Consider the following 20,064-nt stretch of genomic DNA (forward strand, 5'->3'; position numbering starts at 1 on the left):
ATTCCTGGTAATTTCTTAATGTCATTATAAAGGATCTCATCACCATAAAGGAACTTCGTGTAATTGCAGTTTTCAATGAAAAATTTTAAACCAAAGGAATAATTTGTGCAGTAAGAAACATGTCTCGTGTAATTTAGTGTCAATCAGTGTTAAACACTTTCAAGTGCTCAAACCATGCAAGAACTTCATCCTTTCTATTATCATGCACTCTTCAAGAATCATGAAAACCAAATTCACCTTGTACACGTTTTTCATGGTAAGTTTCAATTGTTTTCGGTCAATTTACAAACATGCTGTTTTATGTTGAATAGTGTTGTAAATGCCTCATGAATATTCAGAATTGCCTACTCATTCTGATCCAGTCTCTTTCTCACTCGATACTTCCTGTACTACCAGCATACGTACATATGTATGCACATCGTTCTCGAACTTGTTCCACGGCATTGAGGAGGAACGTTCAACCTGTTTGCATTTCTCGAACATGCCGAATTCTCGTTTTCGAATTAATTATGCGTGTCACGAGTCACGTTTCTTGTCGTGAATCTTTTCCCTATCGTAAATATTCATGTATCATAAATATTTGCAAAGAAATTTTCTGTTATCTTTGTATGTGAATGGAACGTTATCTCTGTAAATATAACTTAATTCGAATAATTGATTTGCCAATTTTTCATGATTTTTTACCAGTTTCATATCTTAGAGAATTCGATTCGGATAATTGATTTGTCAATTTTAATAAATCATGACAGTTCCAGTTCTTAGAGAATTTACTGTGGATATTTGCTTGAATAATTTTTGTAATTCTCGAAAATTTGATTTCTTGGCGAATTTAATTTGGATAATTGATTTGGATAATTTTATTAATTCTTGGCGATTTTATTTCTTAGGTAATTTAATTTGATAACTCCCTTTATATACGTGTATCTTAGTAGATCCTTCCTTCGACAAAAAAATATTGGAAAAAGTACTGTAACCTAACTTATTATAACAGGATTTATAACAGGAACTATCTTTCTTTTTTTCTTTTTTTTTTCTAGAATCCAGTCAATGAACTGTGAACGATATGTCAAAGAGGAACAAAGAATTGTGCACGAGGTGAGAAATTGCTTGGAGGATGGGTTGCAAGACTAGTATGTTGGAATGTATAGAGGATACAGGGGAGGCGGAAAAGAGAAAGCACTCGGATATGGTCAACCAAGGATCTTTACTCGGTAATTTCTCTCTTTACCCTTCATGGAATTTTAATTATGCATCACGCTGCAAAATTCCGAATATTTAGCCTTTTTAATCATCAGATATGTTATTTATTTCTTATTATTCTTTTGTTTTTTATTCTTCTGTGTCCTTTTATTGATATTTTTTATAGACTATTAATACTCGAGGTAAATTAATTTACAACTGTTTCGTCGTAACTGTTCAATTACTCACTAATAATCTTTTCTTAATTGTTATTCAGAATCGAATTAATGTTTCTACAGTCTTTGTAAATAATAAAATTTTTTATCTATTTTGAATTATCTTTTTAACTTATAATCCTTCCATTTATTCATTGATAATCATTTTCTACTCTTGATTAACAATCAAACAACTAAATATTTCAATAGTAATGCCTGCATTGCTTTTTTAAATGATTAAAAAATTCTGTTACCTCTTTTCTATGTTTATGGTCTATGTGTTAGTTTTTCAACTATTTTATTGTCTTATTCTTTCATTAATAAGTTCCCTATATTTTAACTAACATAGGAATCAAATTAGCGATAATTTTATAGTAATATAGTACTTCCACTGCCATTTTAGTTAATCAAGAAATTATACCAGTTTTTCCTACTTTCCAAATAATAATCTATTTTTTTTAAAAAGCGTAGAAGTAACTATTGTATATTCTCAAAATCAAGTCAAATATCCATTCGAGACAAGACCGTTCCTACGTATTTTCGAATTTAAATCGAATTTCAATTCAAATTACTCTTTTCAGTGAACCTAAAAGTAGCCATTCTTACGCATATTCTCAAAATCAGAATTCTAAATTCGAAGAGAAGATTCCAAAGTCTAGAATTAATCTTAACGTTCTGTCAGCTATATCAGCCCAATCATGCTCGCAATATTACGACAAATTGAACTACTTAACGCACAACGATCTATCGTGAAATAATCCCAAGCGGATTACACGATACGTACGACTACTGCTAGTTACATTCATATAATCAAATCCTCCATTATTTTATTTCTCATATAATTCATATTTTATCTCGTATCTTATATTTTATATCGTTTTTTTATCTGATCGTACAACTGTTCGACAACACGTTTGAAAGAGAAAGGAAAAGGAAGAGAAGCTATCATCACACGAGTTACTCGAATTTATTATCGATCGTTAAATCACTGATCAGATCTGATAATTCCGGATGGCACACGCCGGGAAAGCAATCTCTTCGATGTCGGCTCGCGTAAGTCCGACGAACGAAAATAAATATTGCAATCAGCTGAGGAGTATTGCGTTTCGCAAAGGAGCGGCACGAGAGAGTACCACGAGTGATTCTCCTTGACCTAGTCTCTCTACGATGTGGCCATACACTGTATCCTCGACTGGAGGCAATGTTCGAGACATGAATTAATTAGAGCCGCGAGGTTTCGGAAAGCTAACTACATCCCTGGTGAATTTTGATGGAACGAGTCGTGAGTCAATCTTATTCGGGTATTGTAATTCTAGTGTCATGTAACGAATTTTATTCGGCAATCGTAAGTTCAATATCGTGTATCAATTTCATTCAGAAATTCTAATTCTAACGTTGTGGATGAATTTTATTCAAGAATCGTAACTCAAATGTCGAGTATCAATTTTAGTCGAGAAACGTAATTCCAATCTAGCGACAATTTCATAAGGAATTATAATTTTTAATGTTACATTTTTATTTAGCGATAGTAATTGTAATAGCGTGTATCGATCTTATCCAAAAATTGTAATTTTAATATCGTATATCATTTTTATTTAGAAATCACAATTTCTATGCTGCATGGTGATAGGCTGGATCGTAGCTCGATCATGGTTAGATCGCGTGTTTCTAAGGGGTTGCAAAATGAATCAATTTGGACTTTGATACAACATTGTCGAAAGAGATGCTTATAGATTGAGCTTTCTTTTAGATTTCGTCTGATCTTTCTCGGTGTTCTAATAGAGAGATAGGTTTCTGAGCAAATGTTATTTGAAAATTCTTATAGCGGAGGATAACTTATAAAGATTTAGTACTGTAGTACTTGTTAACACTTGTTAATACTTCTTGCTTGGATTAGTTCTAATTTTAGAATCTTTGAAACAATCCACTGTCTCTCGTTGTTTTTAATGTTATTAATAGTCGAATGGAGGGGGTGAAATTCTTCGAGCATCGTCAAATAAATACTACATACAGTTCCCAGTGCCATTTAAATTTATTCCTATTGAATGAATATAAATTTTGCTTCTCATTTTTTACTAAGAACTTACAATTTTCCGTCTTGAAAATAAGCTGTAAAACACGTGCCACGAATATATTTCTCCTTCTACGCTATTTTTTATTCCTTGCAATATATTTATCTGAATTCTTTAAATATTTAGATGCCACGCAATTTATATATCCTTTCCAATTTGTATACTCACGACGAATTGATCAAAAATATCGATATCATATTAAATATTCTTTTCTCGCTTGTCATCCACCTCCTCATTAAAATCCATCCATTTGAATATCCCCGATGCAGAACGCGTTACTTTGGTTGTTTGTAAGCAAGAAGCTCTATTATACAAGCCACAAAGGTACAATGTCGAAACGCTATATTGATTCTGTGATAAGGAGCCACATATATTTGGGTCGATGGTTACGAATGCAAATCAGACACAGATAATGCCGGATGGCAATTCCATTCGGACCTTCGGGAGCGTGCAAGCAAATTAGCTATGTGTTATTCATTGTTCTGCTCTTGCCATTGAAGCTCAGTAATAAAAAAAACGCAACTTTTGTCTTTCTAAAAGATCGATCAGTAAGAGAATCTTAATTTGAAATCGTAATTTAATAATCTTCAAGATATTAATTTAGAGTAAGACAGTATCCAGTTACGTTTTTGGTGTAAATGTTATTCAAATATAGGAAATTATCATTGGGCAAAGTGGCAGAGGAATCATGCAGAAAAAAGTATCAACTTGGAAATATTTTACTCCTTTAGCCTGAAAGCCGAAATAGAGGTGTATTTTTGAAGTTTGCCTTGTATTTTACTTAGCATCCGATTCTCCTATATTTTTATTCAAATACGAAACGTTATCATTTGGATTCAAATTGCTTGAAAGTGGCAGAGAAATCTTGCAGGAGAAGATATGAATTAAAAAATATTTTACTCTTTCAATCTGAAAACTGAAGTAGCGATGCACTTTTGTAACTTCTCGTTTGTTTTACTCGGCGCTCTATTTTCCTGTATTCTTTTGAAATATGCGAATTTTTATAACAGTCTAGCGTATTTCAATCGAAGCATCTGAGATTATATTTGGCCACAGTGTGTACGTTTAATGTAAGAGAGAAATTAGATGATAACTTACTAGATTGGACAGATATCTGTGGCTAGGAATATCTCGTTTCGTACTAGATTTAGTCTGGACTATGTCTGAAAAATAGCTTCTTATTATTTGTTTAATCGAAACGTCTTACCTCAGTTTTCATTTAAACGTAAGCTTCGTTGTGACCAATCTTGTGACCATTGCGTAAGATATTCAGAGAGAAATGTCCAACGTTTTTCTTCCGTGTTAGATTTAATCTGAACTATTTTCGAAATACTTTCTCCTTAACTTTCTAATTGACATTTTTACTAATACCCTCAATTGAAATTTACTTGAAATCCGTACTACCATCTTTAGCTGTTTAATTGACATCGTTTCCAATACTGACATCTTCAAGCGTCAATTTTCATCGAACAATCTCGTAGACATTATCCAAGATATTGAAGGAAAAATTGTCTAATTCATCCGTAAAATTTTTGTAACTTCGTTCAAACTCTATCAGACCCTCTTCTAGAATATTCACAATTTACCGACTTCAAATGAATAAACATCATCTTTATATCTACACAATAGCAATGCACTTAGCGAGCACCTTTGACGACAAACATTTGCTCAAACATAGCTTTCATTGATCTCAATTATTCTACAAGCGCCATTTCACAAACTGCACGTCCTACTCACACTTATCAGAAAGAAATCAATTTCCTTGATATTTCGTTTCAATCGTACAATACTCTAAACTCTCTAATCAATTGCCGTTATTTATCAAAACTAAAACAGCAGGCACAAGAATACCAAGCAGATATCTTCAACGTAACAGCCAAATACAAATATTATTGGTATCAATGTATCCGTGGCAACATTGTCTCGTTAAAGTGATGGTTTTTTAGTTACAAAATCTCTATAAGAAACGATAATATTGCAGTTTATTCAATTACAGTCATTGCTCGAAGCACTTTTGCAAGAAAAAGAAAACAATTAACGAGCGTCTCTAATTGCGAAATTTTATTCGGCCGGTCGTGTTCCTTTGAGCGTGTTCGTGTTTAACGAGTATACACGGCTATTGTACCACGAGTTTCTCCAACGACCCTATCTCGTTTCTGAGGCCACTCACTCACGCGTAGAATTTTAACCTGCACATTTTGGTTCCGTCGACCAGTCGTTGTCTTTGAGCCGCTTACAACGCATCGTTCGCTATACGCGCGCCGATTTCTTCCCCTGGATTTCTTGAACTTTCTTAACTGTGATTTTCATCTTTAAACTTTTAAGGAATCATTTCTTCTTTTCTCCCGAAGTGTATCGTGACTAGTAGTAGGTGGACATGGACAGTGTAATTCAAAGGATTGGAAGATATCGGAGGTCGCAAGGAATTTGGCCGAGTGCACTTGTTCCCAAATCTTTTAATTTCGGCTTTTTCCTATTTTCGAAGCTGATTCGATAAACTTCTTTAATTACCTTGGTGACTGTGGTGAATTGGAAAACAGACGATTTAAATGTCTATAAAAATACGATGTAACTGAACTCGTTATATAATAGAATTTTATATTTTTATTTTTACACTGATCTACTCAATCGAAAAATTGATCATTTCACAATTTGCATAAAGTTTGATATTATTGCCGATTTTTCAAATATGTACCGAGCATCAACTTAGATTTTTGTATACATTTTAATAAACAGCCAGACGACACTGTGATTATTTATTTATAAATTCATATATGGCATCTCCTTCGAATGATTCTTTCTTTCCAAACGAAGGATTAAATATTCTGGATGACATATTACTTAGCAATGGTACGTAATCATATCAGTAGTTTCGCTTTTATATTGAAAAAAGTCGTGTAATTTTTCTTACCAGCACAGACAAATTACGCAATTATTAGGCACAGGTCAAGAAGTAACGCGATATCTGTTTCTCTGATTGAAATATTCTCTCCTATATCAACTTTCTTTAGTTTCATCGATAGGGAGAAAACTCCTCGCTTCGATGAATATCGTACGACTCTGCATATTGATATTTTTCAATTCCAACAAATTACGATTAATAGCAGTTTTAACATTTTTGTAAAAATTAAGAACGAGTCAATAAGCTAGAAAACTGTATTTCTTTGATCAAGGTATTCTTTCTCGTATCGATACTTTTTAATTTTTTTAATAAAAAGAGATCTTTATTGTCCGATAAAATATTATGCCACTCTACACATTCACACTTTGCAATTTAAAAAAATGCAATCAGTAATAGCTGTACCGCTATCATAGAATATAAAGGACAAGCCAAGAAATCACAATATTTGTTTCTCTATAGATAGTCAAATTTGACATTTTTGTACTTAAATATTATGTAATTCTACAAGTTGAAAGAATGGAATTAGTTTAGTCTGAGCACCATAAGAAAGGGCATGAATCGGGGATCAATTTAATCAATAGCTATAAAAATTCTCATTACTAATCAAGAAAATATGTATACCTATACAATATACATAGTTCTCTATGGTATATTTTGTCAATTTTAGTTTAAACTGATGGCGTTTGTTTTGTCCCTACTAACTCTTGCTCGCGTTGTCCAATTAAGGCGCCCTACTTTCGATCAATTATCTTTAAACTCTGATCCATTCGAATCGAACGATAAATGCTGAATGATCCTGCCATAAAAGGTGAAGATAAGGTATATGTTCGACCTCGTTCACACACACCCTCTTTCGATTTGCTCATTTTTATATTATAGAATTGCTCCCACGAATTTGTCAACTTTAATTATCCAATTTGACGGAATATTTATAGCAGTTAAGTGCCACACAAATTTTTTATTCAGTTATACAATATATTGATTATGCGCTGTGCACTATAAAGATATAAATACTTCATAAAAAAAAAAAAGATTTGGTATTCAAGATCAAATGCAATTCATTTTGTAATATCTTCTATAATAAAATATTCATAGAAACACATAAAGAGTTTGTGAAGAAATTTGAAACGCATTTTATAGTATAATGGTATTCGAGAGATCATTCCAATGAATTGATTTCATATTAAAGATAAAAGGAGCACGATCGATTAATTGTGCAATCTGTCATAGCAACAAGATAGTTGAAAACAGTCCATTGAATTGTCAATTAATTATTGTCATTTAACTATTGATCTATTGACCCACAGATTTTGTCATGGCAACTCGTTGATAATCTGATTGTTAAACAATTCTTGTTATTGTCAAGATATCAACTACTAACTACTCGATTAATGAATCAATTCAAGAAAGTCTCGTTGCTGCAACACATATAAACATACTAATGTTTAAATACTATCTGATATTTAATTTTTTTTTATGCACTTTTCTTTTATTTTGAGATAACATGTCGTGTAACTAAAGTTTAACTTATATATAATAATGTATTTGGTTTTTAGGGAAAACAGAATACGATGTTTTAAGAAGAAGATCGTCGTTCGAAGACATCGCTGTTGATGACGACGAAAATGCAGATTGCTCAGCGTTAGTAAGTAAATTTCTGTTATCGTTATTGCATCCCGGACGTCTACATACATTCGATATTAGATAATTCTTTTGCCAAATGGAAGACGTTTAAAACTATTTTCCAACGTTTGTTGGCTTGTTAGTTTAAAAAATGGAAAAATATTATTGATACAGAAACTAAATGTACTTATCGAATAGTGAGATCGGCGCAACGCTTTGACGATAGATGACGTATAAAGCATTTCGTCGTATTAATAATCTAGATTTACGTGTAGTGGCTCCAATCTAAGATAACGGCGTACAAGCAATGTTCCACTTTGAATTTTTCATAATAAACGAAAGGCAATCGAATCTAATTGCTGCTTATTACTATCTTTCGCGCGATGCTCTATTATAATTGTTATAATTACTTTTGCAAAATATAATGTCGGCAAACAGTCCATTTTTCTGCTTCCAATATTTTTTGATGCGTAGGAAAATGTTTTTTTATCAATTATCAATAATAATGGAAACATACCTTTTCGTATCATATATGTTTTCGTAACGAAGACACAATTTAGTAACGTTAGAATCAATTGTGCTGGAGACAAGTATATTTATCGTTAGTCAACAATTTATTAAGGTAATGACCTGTTAAATTCCAGTGTAGTTGCTTTCATTGTAGCCATTAATTATGTTTTGCATTGCATATTTTTAATTATTTTCTAGTACGTCGTTTACTTAGTTCATGTGCATTTTATGCTTTAGTCGTTTCATTTTATACCACGTTTCTTTCGACTATCTGTTTTTGTACTTTAACCTACTTTAAATATATCTCACGATGCCACTATCGATCGATATTCTTGGACTGTGCCCTTTCACCTGTGCCCACCTTTTCTCTTCTCCGTATTTTGATCACGATATATCCCTTTAAACTGTATTTTTTATTTATTATAACACAACATAATCAAAATTTTGTTGATTTCTATAAAAAAAAGAAAAAAATAGGCTACAATTGGTTATATTTTTCTCACGTTAGATTGAAAACTTTCTTGGATAATTGTTAAATTAGTGTTTTGTGGCCATTAAATTGTTTTTTTATATATTACAATTGCAAAGTAATCGATTAACTATCATAAAATGCTATTCTGTTTAAAATCTTTGGTACTCGTTAAATTTTTCGTTTAGTGAACTTAAATTTTGCTTTTTTACTGACAATTTTTAGATTACTGCTTTTAACTATTCTTATTGCTTTTTCAAATTTTTAAGTTATAAGAACTAGCGATACATTCATGGGAAGACATTCTAAGCTGTCAAACATCGTATCATGTCATTTTAAATCCATGATCATTTAATACATTACAATATCTACTTTGCTCTTTTAACTGATAATTTTCAATTCATAAACAAATTTTATAATGAACTACCGATATGACATTCAAGAGAAAACACATGAAATCTCAAGATCATGCATAAATATAGGCCTCAAAATTATTTTTTAGTACTATGAACTTTCTACTTTGTGCCTGCTGCCTGTATACTACTCCAAAACAATTCAATAACCATTACAACAAACATCAATCATTCCAGTGTCATTTCTATTGACTTTTATTCAATCAAATCATCCTTCCACTATCCCCTCCTTCCAAATCTTAACTTCCTCCATAACTTTCTCAATCCGATCTCCACATCCTTCATCATTCATCGACATCAAACCGCACAATCCTCCACGATCAGGAACAAAAATTATTTCTCCAAAATTCCCTCCAAAACTTCAAAGTTTTATTCATTCGATCTCCGGAAATAGAAAATAGAAGAAAGTTTATGGTTATCGTGACAAGATAAGAGGGGAGCAGGAAAAAAAAGTAGAATAATCGATTTGGAAACGCACGGTATCGGTTTTTTCTTTTCTCACGAATCACGAAGCTTTTGCTCGCTCATCAGCAATTAACCCTCTCTGAAAAAAGTAATTTAAAACTGTTTCGTTTCGAACATGTGGCAAGTTCTCAGCGTACCGTGCGGTCTCATTAATGTTACGTCAACTGTTTTCATGGAAGTTTGAAAAGGGGCGGCGACGAAAAATCATCATGATACGACCTAACCATCCTGAATATTTAATCAGTCTGTCGAGCTCTGATTCTCGTCCGAACGAATTATTCAACGACAACCTATTTCAATCCTACACCGCGTCTTTTTCTTTCTTTTAGTAGAAACACGATGTACGCCACTAGGCTCGAGCTTCTCCCGCTGCTTGGTCAGACAGACTGACTATAGACAGGGTATAAGCTACTGTCTATAGACAGTCTATAGACACCAATGGCGCAGCTGAAGAAGCTCAACGAGTGGTTATACCGGAACTGCTATCTTGCACAACTTTTTGTCGAAAAATTTTAGGAAGTTCATTCGCTCTTGTTTGCTCGCTTTAAGACGTAGATAATTAACCTTATCGAGGAATTTTTTTTTTTGTAATTATTCCGATATTTAACTAGTCTTTTCTTTCCTATTTCTAATTAAATTAGTACATAATAAATTGCTAATAAACTGATTTTAAGGTCGTCTGAATGTGATATAAACTATTAACTGATATTATTTTTGTAACAATAGATCTTTTTTTAAATAGATTGTTTGTTCTGAGTTGGCGTAGTTTTGTTCGTGTTTTAGTATTGATTTTAAAGTCTTCGAAATTTATTATAAAGTATTGGCTGACAATGAGATTATTTTCGTGACGGTAGGTTTCTTTTTTTAAATAGATTCTTTTCTGCGAGTCCGAACTGTTTGTTTCGTTTTAATTTGATTTAATGGTGAGCGTAAGCGCTAATGAAACATTCAATTATCAGATGGTTTAGTGAGCACGTTCGCAGCGAAGAGATGTTTTTGATGTTTGCGTCTGGAAAGTTTATAATAAACTACTGTAAAGAAATCTGGTTTTCAGTGGAGATTATTTTTTACCCTTTGGAAGCACGTCATTCCATAGGAACTGTTTGAATTAAAATCATTCAGCCTGTACCTCGAATTATTTCTTGCGTTCGTTTTCGTTTCTAAAATTATTCATCAATAGATATTTTAATAAGTTGGAAAGCTAGTCGTATTTAATCTCATCTTTTTAAATGGTTGAAAAATTGCTTTTACTATATATGAGTAATCTTATCAAGCTATATTAAGAAAATTACAATGTCATTGAGTCTATGAGTTTTTCAATAGCTTCGTAAAAATCGCAGATATCATTTATTTCCAATCGATCAACTGTGTTGTGTAGCTCCTTTTATCAACTGTTTATTCAATCCACTATCGATAATCGTACAAAGACACTCTTGGAAGAGCTTCTTTATCGCAGATAAAGTCGAGCTTTTGCTCCTGATAGAGAGTGGAAAGGATAATCTCGATCAACCACGATATTTTCTATTCAGTATCGTGATGCATGTTTTTCCGTGAATACGTATTTCAACAACGCTGTAAGCTATAAACCTCGTTGAACAATAATTTTTCTTTCCAATACAGAGTGAATATGTAATTAACGAATAATGTAAACAACTGGAACAATCGATTAATTAAACTCAATTTTCTATTCGTGAACTAACAATTGTGACTCGCACGACCTAATTCGTATGGGAGATTAATTATGCGTAATTATTACTTGTCAAGTGTATATTGATGGAATAGATCGGGTGCATCGTTTGTGTCAATTAACGATTTTCTATTACGTTCGTACTAATGATCGATTTAGAAATAAATAAGAGGCGGTCGACGCAGATACAAATCTACGTCTGCGGTTCGACCGAGGACGCGAATATCCATGGGACATCTACATGGTACAGTTGGATCACCCGCGTACTGTGCGATCCCTTTCGAAAGAAATGGGACACGAACAGAGACATAATACACGTAAACGAAATACCTCCGTCGCTTGTGTCGCCGACACAGGTACCAGAAAACCTCTGTGAAACGTAATTGAAGATTCTTTCGTATAATACTTATTCAGTTATCTGCTGACTTTTCAATATCTATTTATGGATATCAATTTCTAAAATATATTTTACCCTTCGTCAATCTTAATAAATTTATAAATATCCATTTATAAAATATCGTTTCATTAATTCTGAAGAATTATCTTTTGATATAGCGTAATCCTCCTGAAAAAATGTTCAATGATAAAAAGATTTAGAGTTATCTTCTTTTCGCGTGCTTCTTCGTAGAAATAAACGATGTATCAAACAGGAAGAACTTTTATTACGGTTTATACACTTTCTGACTAAATACTTTGTTTTACAGAAAATGGCTTTTGGTATTCGATAATGATTACCAAGAATTGGTAATCATAAAACACTGTTCAATCTTCATGTATCCTAGAATTTGTAATCCATATTATCTTATAAAATATTCTCAATTCCAGTCGATTTTGAATTTTCTTTCGTGCTTTTATTTCGTACATATTTTTTGGCGATAGAAAATAATCCAATCAATCAGGAAAAATTTTTATTACAACTACCAGAATGTATACAATATGTATAGCTTGAATATATGTAACTGATCCTTCTATGTAATTTCAATTTATAATAACTTCTAGACACTGAAACGGGACTTCCTCTCCAGAATGTTTCTTCGTTTATCATCATCGCGCGCGCATGCTCCGTGTTCAAGATACGTTTTCAAACAATTCTGAAGGAGATTCGAGATCACTTCAGTATCGATTGATCAAACTGTACCTCGTACTTGGGACGTTTCGCGCGCTCAGAATAAAAGCTCGACAAGGAGAGGTACTTTGTCCTATAGTCGAAGAATCTAGGTCGAAAGAGATTTGAAGGAAGGACAAAATATAAAAGAAATAATAACAAAAAAGATGTTCAGTGTCTCAGAATTTAGATAGTTTTCTAATAATTTGAATTAATATGAAATAAAAATTGTCAACTAATAGAAAAAGTTATCGAGAAATTTATTTCTTCAAATTGAATGACCAACTTCAACGTCTCGCTCTTATACGTGTTAACTTCAGACTTGTTTGTTTCTTTGCCGCAATTCCTAACATGTATAGGTTACATTACGATTCCACACCATCTAAAATCAAGCAATACGTAGTCGAATACGAATGCGAAGCTCGGAACGTCAACATGAAGAAAGCAAAACATTAAAAGGATCACCGCGTACACGAAGACGAGCTAAGGTTATCCGAGATCTCCCAACGGATCTTTACTTTAGCGAGTCCGTGCTAGTAGTACGTGCACAATTGAACGAGCCTGGCCAATTGTAGTGTTAATAAAAAAAAAGAAAAGAAATTTAATCTGAGACTGACTTCTAAGATCGCTGAATTAATCGTTGATGTTACAAAGTTCATCATTTATTGTCTTATTTCAGAAAGGACCGCAAAATATCGAAGCTCATCCGTTAACGAACAGTGTTCCTAGTCTCATAAAAGTAAGTCAAGCTTCTTTTCCTATCGTTGCAATTAAATGTATCCAGCGATAGATAAGGCTGTTTACGTTTCCTGACTAATAGTATTAGTCATATACAGTATGCTCACGAACATATTTCAACACTAATAAAAAGTTTCTATGAATATGTTACGCGTGTTGTATAAAACTATTTGAAACTTCATTAGCGCTGTAATGTGGAAAAATAATGGTTGTATCACTGAAATTTGAAATAAGATTGGAAATATGCATATATTAGAAGCTACGAAATACGTGAAAATACCTTATTTATTAATCAGAGAAACTGAAAAGTAGGGACAAGTGGTGATGCTACTCATATTACTTTCTTAGATTAGTTTTAAATTTGACCAATATAATCATCGCAGCCGAGTCTCGTTACAATGATAATAGAATTTCTAAATGTTTTGTACCACATATTATATATGCATATATTAATATTAATATTAATATTCGTAAAAGTTTTTTACGATAGACAAGTGTTCAAATATTTCTACAAGTCACTCGTAAATCGTACAAATTCTTTGGAATTATAACTCACTATGAAATAAATTCTTCGAACGTGCCAGATATTACTGGTCTTCCCCAAAGATGACCAACAAATGGACGTTCTCGCCACCACTTCGAGGCGATTGGGATGGAGCGTGTCGGTGGCGAAAGACGCGGAAAAAGCGGTCGAATTCTTTCAAAATCGAGGTCACGAGATAGTGATCATCGATCATCGGGGGCAACGCGCTGCAGAGGCCGATACGATTTGTAGGTACGGAGAATTATTTTTCAAAAATCAACCAAATTCCTCGGACGTACGACTTTATATTCTAATAAATACAATCTATTTCAGGGCGATTAGGTCTAGTCCCGCTTACCATAATTCCATTATTATAGCACTTGTAAAGAAATCGTAAGCTGATTTATACTTATTTGAATCTTCCTGATTATACAATTTTCTGATCTTTTGCTTCAAATGATAATTCTGATTTTCCTTTCGTGCTGGGATTATAATAGGTTCCTTATGCACGGCGAGAAAGATAAAATTGTGACGCTGGATTTACTGGAGACAGGATTCAGCAGAGTGAGTTTCTAGAGTAATTTTGGAAGACTCAGATTTTAACCTTGATGAAGTCCTTCTCCTTTTTCTTAACTGTTTTAAATAAGATTATGGACGCATAGTATTCGGGGACTCGTTTCAGGCTCTAATGGAGTGTTCCCACGAGAGACTCTTAATAAACGAACTAGTAGGAATTTATGCTAGTGCGCTATTACCAAGGACACAACTGGCGGCTGCCAACGCGCTGTATGTAGCTCTTGACAGATGCCGCGATATGGTACACGTGACGAACGATAAACATATTGTACAGGTAATACGAGTTCTTAATTGTTTCATTCGTGTATAATTAATGAAAGACCCACATCTTTGACATTTTAAATATTCATCACGACGATCGTACCTCAATTTTTTTATTATTCTACATATTATTATATTAATTTTAGATATCGATAATTTTTTTAATAATTTTATGAACCGTTCAAAATCTTGAAAGATATATGCATGTTTAAAAATTTTTTAATTTTAACACTTTTTAATTGTATCTCGTTTATTATATATTCGGCGTTAGCGATCATATATCATGTACTTTTTTGATTACAGTTTGTTAATAAAATTAGCGAGAAGTTACTAGGCTATAAGACCAGCGAAATCTTGGGGAAAAGCATCGCGGATATAGTGGTCTACGATAATTTTGTTCTAATGGAACAACACATAAGCAAAGGCCGGGAATTCGAAGGGAACATGAATTGTAAACGAAAGAACAATCAAATGATCACAATCAGTTGCAGGGTGATACCTTTCAGTATTAGCTTGAAGTAAGTCAATTCGGAACTTATCCATTTTGTCGTAGAATACATTATTTTCTATCTTTCTTTTACTCGTCTGTTCTACCAATGGTTTTCTATTTTCTTTCAGAAAACCGACTCATTATATTTATATATACGATACGACGTACTTGTCGGAAAATATTGGCTCGCTCAGCCCGACTCCGTCACAGTCCATATATTCGAGGGGAAACATGATTGTGTCTCAGAGAAGGACGTCTGATATGAAGTCCAGCGAGGGTAATATTCTCACTTTCAACTTGTTATTTAGAATTCGTGGCTTTTTAATGTTTCGTACGAAACTTGGAACTAATCTAGTACTTTCGTCTTTTGTCTCGACTTAAAAAAAAAAGACATTTCGTCGTTGGAATCATTTAATTAAAATTACTAAACAGTTAATTTTAGATCTTCTGAGTAAGTCTCGATCACAATTATACAAGACATAGAAATAATTTGAAATTCGATTCTTTCATCTTGTTTTCAAAAGAGATAAATATTTCAATCAATCATATACAACTTGGAAATAGGTTGAAATTCGAGAAAAAGGAAGAATAAAAGTTCTGACTACATGTTTTCAAGATACATTCCAGATACAATCAAACTATCTGTATTTCAGTCTCTGGAATATCGATACATGACCATCATAAAATTAAAAACACTGCACGTAGAATTTGTTCGTATGTTCGCAACTGATCGACTGATTAGTATTTTTGTATTTTCTACGAAACGATAAGGATTTTCATTGAATTGCAGGCCGCAGGCGGTCCAGTGCACACAAATTACACAGTTTGCAATTAGATGCACCCATTACAAAAGTGATTAGCCTTCTTTCTAACGCGATCACCGAATCTACGACCCCTGATACAGCAGCACAAATCGAAAAGGTACATTTCTCTTTCCTTCTTCCTTACAAATTTTACTTTGAGATACTTATAATAAAATAATATAATGGAACCTGAAATATTTATATTTAACGTAATACATATTAATTAATTACCTAGGCCATTGATATTCTCAAAACTACCGAACTGTATGTGCCATCCCTAAGAGAAGATACCGATCCAGTAACAACCGATCTCGTCGGGGCCTTGCTTGCCGTAATATTCAAATTATAAAATATTCTTTTTACGTATCAATTATTTTGCGACTGATTTCTTAACGATTGATTTTTCTTTTTAATATTAATCGACACAGTCACCGAGGAAAGCGTGGGAATCGAGAAGATCATCGGTTGAATCGACGCGAGTTTCGACGTCAAAGGCTTTCACTACGACTACTGCCTCGCGTATGCAAATCAAAAGTTTCAGAGGGCCTCAGGAGATCGCGGAAATTTTGGAAAGATGTTTGGAATGGAATTTCGATATATTCAAACTAGAAATATTAACCGAAAAAAGGTACTTGGTTCTAAAAAAAAATTGTTTTAGTTGATATATCTATACATTTTTTTATAATATTACTAAATATAGAATTAATTAAGCATTAAACTTCTATCAATTAATTTATCTGGTTGCAGGCCACTACTTTTTTTGGGGACCACCATCATGAATCTGTACCGCGTGCCTGCCAGACTCGGTTGTGAAGAAAAGGTCGTACAGAACTGGTTAACCGTAATCGAGATGAATTATCAGAGTCGAAATAGTTATCATAATTCAACGCACGCTGCAGATGTGTTACAAGCTACTGCTAGATTCATGCAGTCTGAAAGGCTGCAACAGATCTTGGAACCTTTGGACGAGGTCGCGACTCTGGTTGCGGCTGCTGCTCACGACGTCGATCATCCGGGTAGATCTAGGTAAATTAAGCTCTACTTCGACTAATCAACTAATCTAAGTAATTCTTTAAAATTATGTCTCGAATATTCGTTCAATACTCTAATCGATTTCAGTCAATTTCTTTGCAACTCTGACAACAAACTAGCGATTCTCTACAACGATCTATCCGTCCTTGAATCACACCATGCAGCACTAACCTTTAAATTATCACTGTCGGATGACAATGTGAATATTTTCAAAGTGAGTTTCAAAAGACGGTCGAGTTTATAAATTTTTGTTTAGTCTTGAAAATCGAGATATTTTGTTACGATCGACTATATAATTTTGTAGAACTTGGAAAGAGACACCTATAAACAACTTCGTCAAACAGTGATAGACATGATCCTAGCCACCGAGATGACGAAACATTTCGAACATCTGGCTAAGTTCATGAATATTTGCAGTGCAAGGATGATGGACAGCCCACAATTAGACGTAATGTGCCTATTTATATCTCTTTCTGGCTTTTATCCTTCCTTGATTAAACTTCAATCTCAGTCAATTGCCAGTTGGTTTATTTTTTATTAATCTATTACAAAGTCATTTCTACTCGATATTAAACACTATGGGTTCTTATAAGCAGTCCTATTAATCTTCCTAAAATTTGAGTGCAGGATTACACGGACACCGTGGATATGTCAGTTGTGTTACAGCCAGAGAATGTAGTATTGGTTAAAAGAATGATGATCAAATGCGCGGACGTGTCGAATCCGACTCGACCATTGAAGTGTTGCGTCGAATGGGCCAGACGTATCGCAGAAGAGTATTTTAATCAGGTACTATTACTTCGATAAGACACAAATGATTTATTTACACCGTTGGAATTCAGAGATTTTTATTAATCTTGCAACATTCTTCCTGTCATTTTTATCCTAATCACTAAATGTTTCTGTTGTTAACAAATGTCTTGAATTCAAGAAAAATATAAGAGGCGATATACATACACGTGATTTTCCTTTCAATTTTATTCAAAAATTACTCCGAAAATATCTTTTTATGAAATAATATGTCCTTCTATTTTTTGAAATCGGAATAAGATTGACATGTAAAAGTTCAAAGACAAAATTAAACTAAATTCTCTAAATTATAATATATCCTCTTCAGAATTATGTATGTATGTATATATAATTATACTTCTTGAACTTCAAAACAATGTTTCGTGTTTTTTTCTTTTTTATTTTTTTTTTTTTTTGCTTAATTCTTCCTCGCTTACAGGTGTCGTTGGTTTTAAATATTACAAAAAAGGTTACCCATAAAATAGTTCCAAGGGCGCATGTCCGAGTTCTTCAATTTGATTTTATAATTTATTGCAGACTGACGAAGAAAAAAGGATGCAACTGCCGGTACTGATGCCAATGTTCGATAGAGCAACGTGTTCGATACCAAAAGCGCAAATCGGTTTCGTCGATTTCATTATCAACGACATGGTCGAGGCGTGGGATGGTCAGTGATGCATCTACGTCTTTGCTCAGACGTATTTTTGTATTTGTGCAGCGCGTAACTCTGTTTTATTTTCAGCATTTATCGACATGCCAGAGATGGTGGGATATATGAGACAGAATTACGAGAAATGGAAAGAATATAACGTAAGGAATTATTTAATTCTTCAATTTTACTCTTGTTTCTTGAATTGCATTTTTCTTCAATCTCTAAATTTAACCATATTCAAGGAACGAATGAAACTATTCTTTTTTTATCGACGGCCAAAGAAGATGAAAGATACAGTGATTGAGTCTTACTTTTGACTCTTGTACTTACTGAAAGTTTAAAAATTTTGTAAATACTAATAACATAGTGCTTCAATATTAGTCTTGTGTCTCAAATTTGAATTTTGCTTCTAGAATCGTTTTGTATTACTCTTTAAATTCTTTCGCAATTCTTTTAGAACTTCACGAAATTCAATTATATTAGAAAAAACGGAGCAAAATTATCACTAATCAGAAAACTTAACAAATTTTGTAACCGAAAATAGTACTGCGCTTGAATTTCACCACTCTTGTTCCTTGAATTTTACTCTTGCTTCTTGAACTATTTTGTATGAGTATTGTTCTCCGACTTCTCTCACTATTCTTGGAAAACTTTGCTCAACTCAGTTATACTCGGTAAATGAAACGAACTATTTTCTTTATCAATTGTTAGAAAGTTCGAAAATATTAACGTCATATAATTATTCTTGTGTCTTGAACTTCACACTTGCTTCTCAAACAGTCTTGTATTATTTTTCAACTTCTACTGCTATTCTTTAAGGACACTATCTAAATTCGATTATATTCCAAAAATAGAACTATTTCTTTCATGAATAAGCGAAAAAGTTAAGAAAATATTGTACCGAGTTTCTATTTCGTTCGTGATCAGGATCGAGGCATATCAACTTTACCGGACATCGAAAAGATACAAGAGCTCCCCGAACTTCGAATATACCAGCTACCTTCGTGACCCATGGAAATCAATCGTCCCTCTTATACTCTTTCGTCCGTCCCAAAATACAATAACCCCGTACAAACGATTTGTAAAATATTCGTTATATTTAAGGAATAGAGATAAATAAATATACGACGCACGTCGTACAGTTGTAAGCCTTTTTTTAGAAAATACATGTAATTCAACCATTCTGTCTTATTACATCCTTTCCTCTTCTTCTACCTACCCACTTTCGTGAAAGTGCATCTATTTTAGGCTCATGACACCACGAAACGAAATTGTTCGCCGTCACGTAAAATATTTCTTTCTTTACTCATTTCTTTTCCCGTATGACGATAAACATATCCCACTGAAATTATTTCCAACCGTGAAACCTAAAGAATTTTGATCATGCTCAAAATTCAAGTACATAACAGAGTTTAACAATTATTATTTACATTGGACCTTTTTAACCGTAAGATGAATTAATTTCTCTTTCTCTTTTCTTTTCGTTATACAATTAAATCTTGACCGTAAGCTTGAATTTAATTATTGCATAGTTTTCAATACACGTCATTTCAATTATTA

General features: G+C 33.1%; 1 protein-coding gene across 11 annotated transcripts; it reads left to right on the plus strand.

Annotated features, from left to right (window-relative positions):
* The first annotated feature begins 5 nt into the window (after positions 1–5).
* Pde8 (phosphodiesterase 8) lies at positions 6–19,685 on the plus strand. 11 transcript variants are annotated; one of them, XM_069115909.1, is made up of 20 exons: positions 6–256; positions 1,038–1,211; positions 7,925–8,013; positions 13,320–13,379; positions 13,963–14,153; positions 14,235–14,294; positions 14,399–14,465; positions 14,584–14,751; positions 15,042–15,256; positions 15,357–15,505; positions 16,019–16,149; positions 16,267–16,362; positions 16,460–16,659; positions 16,779–17,057; positions 17,151–17,277; positions 17,368–17,511; positions 17,691–17,852; positions 18,390–18,519; positions 18,595–18,662; positions 19,432–19,685. In XM_069115909.1, the coding sequence occupies exons 2-20, from the start codon at positions 1,115–1,117 to the stop codon at positions 19,510–19,512; spliced, it is 2,514 nt and encodes an 837-aa protein (XP_068972010.1). In that variant the 5' UTR covers positions 6–256; positions 1,038–1,114; the 3' UTR covers positions 19,513–19,685. The 11 variants fall into 11 exon arrangements, with proteins under 11 accessions (XP_068972010.1, XP_068972006.1, XP_068971999.1 ...); XM_069115905.1 differs by having other exon boundaries at positions 18,595–19,685; XM_069115898.1 differs by having other exon boundaries at positions 13,963–14,294; positions 18,595–19,685.
* Positions 19,686–20,064: the final 379 nt, after the last annotated feature.

This window comes from Bombus flavifrons, chromosome 6 (genome assembly GCF_040668555.2).
Source record: "Bombus flavifrons isolate JBK064 chromosome 6, iyBomFlav1_principal, whole genome shotgun sequence".
In the NCBI taxonomy this organism is placed as follows: Eukaryota; Metazoa; Arthropoda; class Insecta; order Hymenoptera; family Apidae; genus Bombus; species Bombus flavifrons.